General features: G+C 50.9%; 1 protein-coding gene across 5 annotated transcripts in view; it reads left to right on the top strand.

Moving 5' to 3' along the window:
• Positions 1-10,951, top strand: part of Lrrc27 (leucine rich repeat containing 27) — a 31,509-nt gene that overhangs the window by 12,402 nt on the left and 8,156 nt on the right. For 4 of the 5 annotated variants that reach the window (XM_021167927.1, XM_021167926.2, XM_021167930.2 and 1 more), the window contains exons 6-8: positions 1,511-1,871; positions 3,431-3,577; positions 5,696-5,789. In XM_021167927.1, the coding sequence (XP_021023586.1) occupies positions 1,511-1,871; positions 3,431-3,577; positions 5,696-5,789 (602 nt within the window). Of the gene's footprint in view, positions 1-1,510; positions 1,872-3,430; positions 3,578-4,128; positions 4,498-5,695; positions 5,790-10,951 lie in introns of those variants that run through there. The other variant, XM_021167931.2, reaches the window with a different exon arrangement.

Consider the following 10,951-nt stretch of genomic DNA (forward strand, 5'->3'; position numbering starts at 1 on the left):
GCAGGAGCAGGAGCAGGAGCAGGAGCAGGAGCAGGAGCAGGAGCAGGAGCAGGAGCAGGAGCAGGAGCAGGAGCAGGAGCAGGAGCAGGAGCAGCGTGGGATTACGGAGAGGCAGGGGTGAGAGTCTGGAAGCAGCAGCTGCTGTACTAGGGGCTCTGGAGCAGGTCTGGGGCAACACCTGGGGCAAATGGTGCAGAATCCTCGAGGACATGCATGTCAGACCCCAGTGAAAAAGCATTCTGTTCATTCAGAAGTGAGAATACACAAAAGAGAAAAAGCAAAAGCTCTCCTCGAGGCCGGAGGAGACTAACGGCACAGGAAGTTGAATACACCACACTTCCAGGAAGACACTGGGTCTGGCGCCAGGAAATGGTGCAAGAAGTGTCACCGGGACAGCTGTGGGGGTTCAGGTCCGCATGACTTGACAGATGACAGAAGTCAGTGTGACACTCCGTCTCTGGGGTAAGGTTTGAGACTGGAAGTCACTCTTGTTCTGACATGTTTTATGTAAGTGCAAGGAGAGGATCAATAGTAGTCAAAGAGTGGCCAAGGTGTTTGCCACCTAAGACCAGAAGATGCTAGACGGTCGAGAGCTCACTCTGCTTAACCCCGCACCTCAGCTCCTGTCCAGTCCTGCGCCTCCTGGCTCATGGTGCCTGAGGGCAAGTCTGCAGCCTGTGTCCCCTCCGGACTGGTGCTACACTACCTCAGCAGTCCTTGGACTTGTTTTTCCTCAGAGCTAAAAGTCAGCAAAGCATCGCCAAAGAACAACAAGCACATGGGTTAGCTTTTAATTGAAATAAAGATTTAAGATATCTTGGGGGAGGGGAGCAGAAATGCCCATAATGCCTCCTGCACATGGACCAAAAGATGCAGTAGGTGGAGGAGGTGCAAGAAGCTCAGGGCCTTTGACAGAGTGTGTCCATCCCCCACGCAGTAGCTGCTGTGGGTCTATGGAAGCCTGTGGGGTCCAGCAAGTCCAGACCTGAGTGGACTCTCACTTCCCAGATATCTGAGCAAAGAAACAAAGGCTGTGGACCTGGCTGGCCACTCGCTGATCCTTAGAGTGGCATTGATTTACTGACCACTGCTGTAGGTAGAGTCTCGTGTTGGTGTGATTTACTGGCCGCTGCTGTAGGTAGAGTCTCGTGTTGGTGTGACAAAACACCCGATTTTGGTAACTTACAGAAGAAAGGCTTATGTTGGCTCAGGATTTGAGGAGAGATAGTCCCTCTGGGGAAGTCATGGCAGCAGGCACTTGAAACAGCTGGTTACTATGTGTCTGCAGCCGGGAGGCAGAAAGAGATGAACTCTGGTGCTCAGCTAGCTGGGTCCCCAGCTCATAACATGGTGCCACCCACATTGAGGGTGGGTCTTCCCTCCTCAGTTAAGCCTATCTGAAAACACCCTCACAGACCCAGAGATGTATCTCCGAGGTAATTCTAAATCCAGACAAGTTGATAATGAAGATTGACTCCATAAACACTGAAATGTCCTTTTATTCCACCAGAAGTCTCAGCACCTAAGATGGGCAGCAATGACCTTCAGTATCCTGTGCTCCCTGTGCCCCATAAAGGCTCACCTAGTGAGAACAGCCTTAATGACCAAGACCAGGAGAAGGAGAAGGCTGACTTCTTCCCACCTATGGAAAGGCTAGACCTGAGTGAGCTCCACAAATCCAATGCCGCCTCCGAGATATGGCCCAGTAAAGAGGAGATCAGGCGCTTCTGGAAGCTGAGGCAGGAGATTGTGGAGAATGAGCAGGTAGAGACTCAAGAGAAGAAGCTCTTGGCTGTTGAGTTGCCGCCAAATCTCAAGGCAGCGCTAAATGTCAAGGAGAGAAAGCACAGGAAGCCATGGCCCGCACTCAGGTAAGGCTGTGCTGAGGCAGACTGCCTGACCCACAGAGCTGTAACGTTATTTCATGACTCTCTGAAGCTCAGCGTCCACTTCCTAATGTACTTGCCTGTTCTAAATCCATTGTTTAGGGTATATCGGACCAAGCCATAGTATAGGAGCAGAGCAGACAGACCAGTGTCACTGAACACACTTGGCAGAATAGGACACGTAGCTCATGGGCGGTGTGTGACGCCCATGCATGCAGCTGATGTGTATGGGAACTGTGTGGTGCTGTAGAGAGGATGAGAACGTGTTCAGACCAGCTCGCACATCCTCCAGAGATATGTCATCGTATCTCAGGGAACATTAATGGGCTTCTGGGGGTGACAGACTCTTAGAACTGACAGTAACCAGTGGCTTAAGACTCGATCTGAACACTTGGGAAGATATCTACAGAAGCTGTAGAGTCTGAGCGTGACAGGCCTGCTTAGAGAGCAGCTAGCTCTTTAACTATGCTGTGGTTCTGGACGTTGTAAATGTTATTGTGAAGGAGTTTATATGCACATGTATGGGTATATTTGCCTCTGTGTGCACATCTGGAAGCTAGAGATGGCTTCACATATCTTATTCTGCACCTTGATCTTCGAGTCAGCCTCTCTCACTGCACATGGCTATTTCTGTTAGTCTGTCTGGTCAACAAGCCCCTAGGATCTGTCTGTCTCTGCCCCCTCCCCACAGTGCTGGGGTGGCAGGTGCATGCCCCTGCTGTTGCTTTCTTCACGCGTGCCTGGGGGACAGACTCAGGTCTTCACACCTGTGCAACAGACATTTCACCCACGGAACCGCCTCTGCACTTCCTGGGTTTGAACATTCATCTAAATCTTTAGGCACACACACACAGCACAGCCCAAAAGTTCTGGCACCCTGCACCATGGCCTGTGGTCTTGGTGGCCTGGGGCTACTGAAATGTTCTCAATTTGAGTCACAGACAATGGGAGCAGTAGCATCCTCCTCTGATGCTTAGGAACCTCTCTCCTCCCCCTTATGCTCACTGTGATCAGTGGTAATGACGATTTATCTTGACACTCATAGTCCACTCTCTAAAAGTACTCAAGTTTGTCTCTGTGTCCGACATAGACACCAGAGTTGAGCCCTGGGAGCCTGATGTGACTCGAGAGGTTGGAACATTTGGTGTGTGAGCACACTCCCTCTGGCTCCCCCTGCTGGCACTGGGCCACCTCCTGGGAATGGGTTAAGGATGCCCTTTCCTATGGATGGACCTCAGCTCTGTAACTGATGGGCATCTGGAGGACAGAGTCCTCAACTGACATGGGTCAGTACTGAGGCTTTCTCTGGACTGCTGTAGCTGGGACCAGTGACTATTTCAATATGCAACGGACCCACCAGGCCTGCTTTAAGCTCTTCTGCTATTTATTAGGGCAGGGGCTGGGGTCTTGGTTTTGGTTTTTTGAGACAAGGTGTTACACTGTAACCTTCTTTTACATCTGCATGTGTTCATCTCTGTCTCTCCAGCAAGCATGCCTACTGTCATATAGTTATGTTTTCAGCTATTAACATTTTGTGATTTTAGAAAGAGGTCCACCTCCTTCAAAGGCATCTTGCCCAACCTCCCTTCAGCGTACCAAAACACAGTTCATGCAAAAAGAATGGAAGACACTCACAAGGCAGCTCTTCAGGAGCTCCAAGAGAAGGAGACAATGCTGGAGCAACGGAGGAGGTGCGCCTGGGCTGGGATAGCATCAGGATTGGGAGACCTCCCCGTGGTCAACCATGTTGGTGTGGTTTTGTCTCCAGCCTCACCAGGGGACTGATGGCTTCAGTTCCTGGCCAGGCTGGGTCAGCATCCCTCGTGTGGAAGCCCTTGCTTGCACATCTCTCGTGGCCTACAGTTCTCTGAGAGGCCCAGGCTCTTGCCCAGACATTCAGAGACTCCTTGTGGGATTTGCACAGCATGACAGTTAGTGGGTATCCTTTGAGCAGTTGACTGTCCCCTGCCTCTCCCCAAGGCCTGCCTGCATTTTCCAAGTTCCTTGAGCTCTTTGCCCATACCACACACACACACACACAGGCCACGTACCTTTCTCCTCCTCTGCCCATCCCTAGGGCCTGCCATCATATCTAAGGAATGCTCTTAGAAGTGACCGGCCACCTGTGAGCTTCTCCTGTCGGTGGCACACAGAGAATACTGACACACTTCCTTCCCTTGGGTTTCTGCGCCTAGCTTGTCAGCCCCACCGTTCTCAACAGCTATTCTCCTCTGCCCTGTAGCTCTACTGACAACCCAGCCGTGTCCTGTTATGGGCACCCTCCAGCCAGCCGGAATGGACCACATCCACAGAACCACAGGGCCCCAAACCTCATGGTTGGGTTTGGCCAGTGGGGGATCCCAGTGGATTTGTACACACTGGTTAAAGCAAGAATGGACTCTCTATGTCCTTAGCTTCTGTGAGCTTCCTAGTCATATCCCACATGCTGCCTTTGACTTCATCTTCTTTCCCATTTAGTTATGGTTTTTCTTACTGTCCCTCCCCTGTCCTGTCAGGATCAGGGATCCTGGCCACATCAGGCACATGTCCCTGAAACCTCCCACTCCTCCCCTCTGAAGCCTGGCTATAAATAAACCTCCTGAGGCTACAATCAGGAAGTCTGCCTCTGTTTGTCTGGGATCTAACCGGGGACACACTGCCCACAAGTAGCATTCATGGTAGCCTATAGCTGGCGGCATAGCAGACACCTGTAGTCAGTTTCCTCTTCCACAGTGGGTTGACCACCTTTGCTGAGAGCAGGCGGTGTATACAAAGAACCAGTGACTTCTCTCCATTGTCCTACCTCTGTTTTATGCTCCCTTGCTGAGCAGCTCATTGGGGGCGGGGTCAGGCACCCTCACTTTCCCAATTAGGAGCTTCCTGAGGCATGTATCTTGTGATGGAGAAGTAGTTAATGAAATGGGAGTCCCTTGTCCAGGGGCTAAGCCGAAGATTTGGTGTCCGTCTAAGCACTGGGGGCTAGGGACTTGGACCATCTAGGCCAGTGGCGGCAGGACACCTGGGAGGAGGCATAGAGGAGAACCCAGCTCTGTACTCATGTTGGAACCCACGGGACCCTGGAAGTTCTAAGGCACCTACACAGGAGGTGGAGCTCAGGATGGAAAAGAGAGATGGGGAGACCCAGGCCAAGGCAGGGAATGCATGAGCTGGTACCCAGGTGTCTCTCTCTGAAGAGGGCAAGAAAAGGCTGATCTGGAACAGGATCTGGAGTGCCAGCCATGGAGCCAATGGCTGGAGAGGATTCTCAGAGGAAGGTGGACTTGGGGCAGGCAGCAGAGGTGGCTTCAATGTAACAAGGCTTCATTCCATCCATAGCACTCTGGATGTGCTCACCGTTGAACATCCTGTACCCCTAGAAGCTCACCTGGCCCCCAGGGAGTCCAGTGAGATGGAAGATGTGTGTCATCAAGCATCTGAGAAGCTGCTGTGACCCTCAGCAGGGTCTGCAGCCTGTGACTCAGTGCCACGGCCTAGCTCATTCTTCCCTTGGCAATGGGACTTGGGGAGCCCAGCCTCCATAGCAAGGTATCAATCAGCCTGTAGCATGAAGGACAACCTACATCCAGGGGCTTTCAGTTGGGATCTGCCTACCCCAGTCTGTGCTCAAAGTGTTTTGGAAGAAGCCCAGCTGAAGGAGGGGGTAGGGGAGGGAAAGGCTACCAGTTTCTCACTGTGGACAGACGGAGAGATAGAAGAAGGCTTAGTGAAGCTGAAATGACAGACCTTGCCAGCTCTGCTTGAAGTAACTTGTAGCTTGTGACTTTAACGTGACCGTGCTTCTTCTCCAGAGACAAGAGAGCTCTGCAGGAGTGGCGAGAGCAGACCCAGCTCATGAAGAACCGGAGGGAACTCAGTAAACTCCAACCTCCACATAGTAACATGGTACGTGGCAGACGAGGTGGCTCCGGTCCCACACCCAACGTCTAGGCTATTCCTCTAAGGCAGTGGTACCTCACACAGCCCCATCCTGTGAGCACTGCAGCTGCCCTGGCCTTTGAAGCTGCCCTCTGCTCGCTGACTACTGGTTCCATCTGAAGGACTCGGTGCTCAAACTTGGGGGGAAAAGAGCAAACCACTAAGTTGAGATGTGTCTGTGGGTGTCATCCTCTAAAGTCTGCACCCATGTGCCAGCCACTTTGGGACCTAAAGAACAGTGGTCTTGCAACTTATCCCCCGACCCCAGGGTCCCTGTGAGGCTGTGTCTCACAGGGTGTCTGTGCAGCACCCCTTGCAGATCCTGGTCTGGAGGGGCACAGGGGGCAATCAGCACCAGGGAACTGGCTGCTCCTCCAGAATGTACCCAGCATCCTCTGTGCCTGGGTCTAGACAGGCAGTGTGCTTCTTAGCTTGTTTACAAATATTTCCTCAATTTTTTTTTTCTAAAAAAAAATACTCTCTATGTCTGGCCAGGCGGCAACAGTGCAGGCCTTCTAACTTCTGCATTTGGGAGTTCTAACTTCTGCATTTGGGAGCAGAGGCAAGTGGATCTTTGTGAGTTCAAGGTCAGCTTGGTCTACAGAGTGAATTCCGGGACAACCAAGGCCACCCAGAGAACCCCTGTGTCAAAAAAAACAAAAACAAAACAAAAACGGCTTCCCATGTCTAGCAAGCCATTGGTTAAGTCAGTAGCCGAGGAAGGTCCCAAGGCTTTGTGTAGTCTGCTCTAACCACTCTGCTGGCCTGCTGATGAGGTCAGTGTGCACACTTCAAATCTTTAAAAAAACAAAACAAAACAAAACTAATTTTAGAATCTATAGTAAAGTTCCAGAGTCAATGCAGAGTTCCACACATCCCTCCTCTCTTCCTTTGATGTTGATATTTTCCTAGGCCACAGAGCAGCACTCAGAATAGATATGCCTAGGGCTGCAATACGGAGACCCAAAGGAAGGCTGCCCATTACTGCCTTCTGCACAGGCACCCTGATCCAGTGGGATCCTCTTGTCAGCTCGTATTCATGCTGTCTGGGCCCTTGTGTCTCGTTGTGTCTTCCCTGACCTGATACCTTGGGCTAGTGGTTCTTATCCATTGTATCTCCATCTGATTTCACTCCCTAGGGTTTAGTGAGAGATCTGTATTAGGAACATGGATACCACAAAGCAACCATTGAATCTTTCTCTGAGCAGCTTGTCACTGGTACACAGGTACCCAGCTATGGTAGTTTGAATGAGAATGGCTGTCAGGGGCTCATATAGTTTTAATACAATGTAAAAAGCCTTTGGGAAAGACTAGGAAATGTTGCCTGTCTTGTTGGAGGAGGTATCACTGGGCACTGGGCTTTGAGGTTTCAAAAGCTTTACCATTCCCAGTTAGCGCTTTCTCTCTCTCTCTCTCTCTCTCTCTCTCTCTCTCTCTCTCTCTCTCTCTCTCTCTCTGTTTCATGGTCATCTTAGTGTGTAATCTGCCAGCTACTGTCCCAGTGCCATGCCTGTCTGCCTGCTGCCAAGCTCCTTACCATGGTGGCCATGGTCTAACCCACTGAAACCATAAGGAAGCAAGTTTAGTATTGGGTAGTAAACACTTCCTTTTATAAGTTGCCTTGGTCGTGGTATCTCTCCACGGCAAAAGAAAACTAAGACACCAGCCTTGATCCCTTTCGAGATAGCATGTTTATCCCTTGCAGTCATGCTGGAATGGCTGGGAGTCATGCTCTCCTGTGTGGCTGACTGGGGCCTCCAGACTCCAGTTCTTAACTGATCTCCCCCAGGACCCGTCAGCAGCAAACCTGTAGTGGGGCCTTGCTGGCCATCTGCCATGCCCCTTTGTCACTGACTTCTAGTGCATGTTGCCTGAAGCAGAGACCTTTGTCACTGATGCCTGGTGTGGCTTGTCTACAGTAGGGCTGGGCAGCGGATGGCTGAGTAGGACAGGCTGCTCATCCAACTCAAACAATGGTTTGTTATCTTAAGAAATGAGGAAAAGAAACAAACAAACCTTGGAAGTATTTGCTACTGTAGAACGTCACAGGAGAGTGACAGAAAGCACGGGGTAGGGATTTCAAACTCTGATGTAGGTAGGGTCCCTTGGTGGTGTGGGTCCCCTGCTCATGGCCAGTAGAGACAAAGGTCTGCCATCTCTTGGGATGGAAGGTCAAGAGATTTGGACTTCTCCAACTCAAACAGAACCTGTCACCTTGTGTCATGTATACTTCTTACCCAGGAAGCCTTTCTCAAGGGTTGTTCCTTAAAGCCATCCTGGATCCTGCAACAGGATCTTTATAAATGATGTCATGAGGACCACAGAGGCTTTCAGGGAAAGCATGCTGTAAGCTAGCCTTGGTCCCTCTGCTCATCCTGAAGGCTGCTCTGTTCTGGTCCACCATGGTACTGCCTTCTGCACTGTGTGTGATGTCAGAGAGGAGTGTGTGTTCCTTATTCCTTTAAACACTGCCTTGTACTATGCCAAGTGTTCACTTTAGTGTCCATCATTCTTTCTATATTCCCCAGATTTTCCATGGGTGATAAAAAAAAAGAAAAATATTTTCATCAGCCAGGCAGTGGTGGTACACTGATTTAATCCCAGCACTGGGGAGGCCAGCTTGATCTACAGAGTGAGTTTCTGGACATCTAGGGATTTATTTCTTTCTTAAAAAGAAAGAAAGAAAGAAAGACAGAGAGGGGCTGGAAAGATGACTTAGGTGTTACAACAAACTCTTGCTGCTCTTGCAACCTGGCTTTCGTGCCAAGCACTCATAAGGTAGCTTACAACCATGTCTACTTCCAAGGGATCCACTGACATCTTCCTGCCCCCTTGGAATCCAGGCACACACATGGTACGCATACATACATGCAGGCAAAGAACTCAGTACACATAAAACAAACCCCCAAATCTCTTTTTTTTTAAAAAAAGATTCTTTAAAGAAACTAAAGATTAAGGGAGAAATAGGGAGAGGATGTGACAGGCAGTTCCCAAGAGAAACCTCAAATGGCTGGAGGTGTGAGCCCATGGTGTGTGGGCTACTCCACCGGTCCAGCTGAGAGCCCTGCACTGTGAGCAGTCTGTGAGCACAGCCCCCAGCAGCCTCCGGGAAGATCATCCCAATAACAGGACAAGCAGATGGAGGATGTCTCTCAGGTGATGAGGGCTTTCCTAACACCCTCAAAGCCCTGGGGAGAGCCCCAGCACCACAGAAACTAGGGATTGTCTTGTGATGTAACCCCAACACTTGGAAGGCAGAGACAGGAGAATCAGCTAAGGATGGAGTTTGAGGCCACATGAGGCCTTTTCTCAAACAAACAAACAAACAAGGTAGTACCTTTGGCGACTCCGTCAGGTTCATTCTTCGGAGAAGAAAGCAGTCTAATAGGCACAGTGAGCAAAGACGCTTGGTGGCGCATTTTGTCATCTGCAGAAACAAACACACAGTGGGGACTCAACAGTAGAAGGTGTGTCCCTGTGCCAGCCTAGGGGGAGTTCTCAGCCGGTACGGGCTCCTGCAGTTGGGCAGGAGGCCACTAGAGGGTGCTAGGGTGCTGAGCACGTCTGGAGGCTGCTGGGCGGAGCTGATGCTCCAGCCTTGAGCACTGAGTGCCAAGCCTGAGTACGCACCATGTGTGAGGAAATGCCTTTGCAGCTTGGCTCCAGACTGAGCCCACTTGCCTTTCCCATGCTTTGTGTGACCCGTGAGTGTGTAGGTCGTAGCCTTTGCAGGCACAGCCTGGTAAAAGACTTCTGAGACTGGACGCTGGTAAGACTCCAGGTCTCCCACCCTATTCAGAAAAAGCTTATATTTCTCTTCTCTATGTTGTTCTGAAGCCTGGCCTGTAACCTTTGAGCCTGCTCCCACCCCCCCCCCGCCCCACCCCCGCCCCAACCCCCTGCCCCCGGGGCCTCCATAGTGTTTGTGTATTTGAAGCTCTCTTGTAAAGCTGGCGAGAACCTTCCCCAGTCACCGACTCCAGGGCCTAAAATGTTGCCCAATTTTCAAACACTTACATTTTTGTTGTTGTTCATGAGAATAAGGTGTTTGGGTGAACTTTTCTTGCCTATATTTTTCTGTAATAGTAAATGTGTGTAGATGAGCCCCACCCCCCAACACATGCCTTTAATTTTTAAAGCAAGTAATGTCTGACTTTAATGGAGGAAAAATCACCTGGACTTGCCATCACGCATTTCTTTCTGGCGGAATTTCTTTGCAAGACTTTTGATCTCCTGTGGTGAAGCAGCTGTCACAGTCTGCAAGCATGCGGAATTCTGTTGTGCCCCAGCCCTGTGCATTTCCGGGGTGGGGGTGGCTGTAAAAGAAGGGTGTGGTGGCTCCTGTCTCCTCTCTGTATCTTCCTGGGTCCCAGGCCTTTCAGAGTGTCAGGCATGCTGGGTTTGAAGAGTGCTGGCAGATAAGATTCCAGCCCTGGAAATCTGCTCGGGAAGGGAAGATGCAGGGATCTGATAGGAGGCAGGGTCTGGCTGAGTTCAAAGTCCATCCTTGAAGGGAGATAGTGCATAGCAGGGGCCCTGGCAGGAAGCTCACTCCCTCTCCCTCTGCCACTTAGTCTCTCTCACTCTACCAAGTCAGCAGTGGAATCTCACACCCTGCCTCCCCATGCACTTACCCTGCACATTGCAGACAGACACACACATACTTAAGGTCTGGAATCCGAGGCTGAGTTAGTTCCCCACCTCTTCCCCTGGAGGCAGCAAGGCCAGCAGCACTGGTCACGTGGCCCTCGTCACCCTTACTAGCATGTCCTATCCAGGCACATCTGCCTGCCTAGAGCTGCAGAAACAGCTTCGGGTGCCATCTAATGGCTCTGCAGGAAGCTGACCATTACAGCAGAAGACCTGGGAGGAAGATAGAAATGTCTCTAGTCTTTAACCACTAAGATGTTAGAAGTTATTTCTCTGCCGATGAAATGAGCCAATTCAAGCCAGACTGGATGATATTAACTGCAGGTTTCTTAGGAAGCTTAGGAAGCTGCTCTCGAGTGAGTTCACTGGCCCCAAGGACCAAGGCCAGGGAAATCACCGTGGGGAAAGAGGGGAAAGGAGAGAGAAAGAGAGAAAGGACGCTTGCTCAGAGAGAGAGAGAGAGGGGAGGGGAGGGGAGG

This window comes from Mus caroli, chromosome 7, assembly GCF_900094665.2.
Source record: "Mus caroli chromosome 7, CAROLI_EIJ_v1.1, whole genome shotgun sequence".
Lineage (NCBI taxonomy): Eukaryota > Metazoa > Chordata > Mammalia > Rodentia > Muridae > Mus > Mus caroli.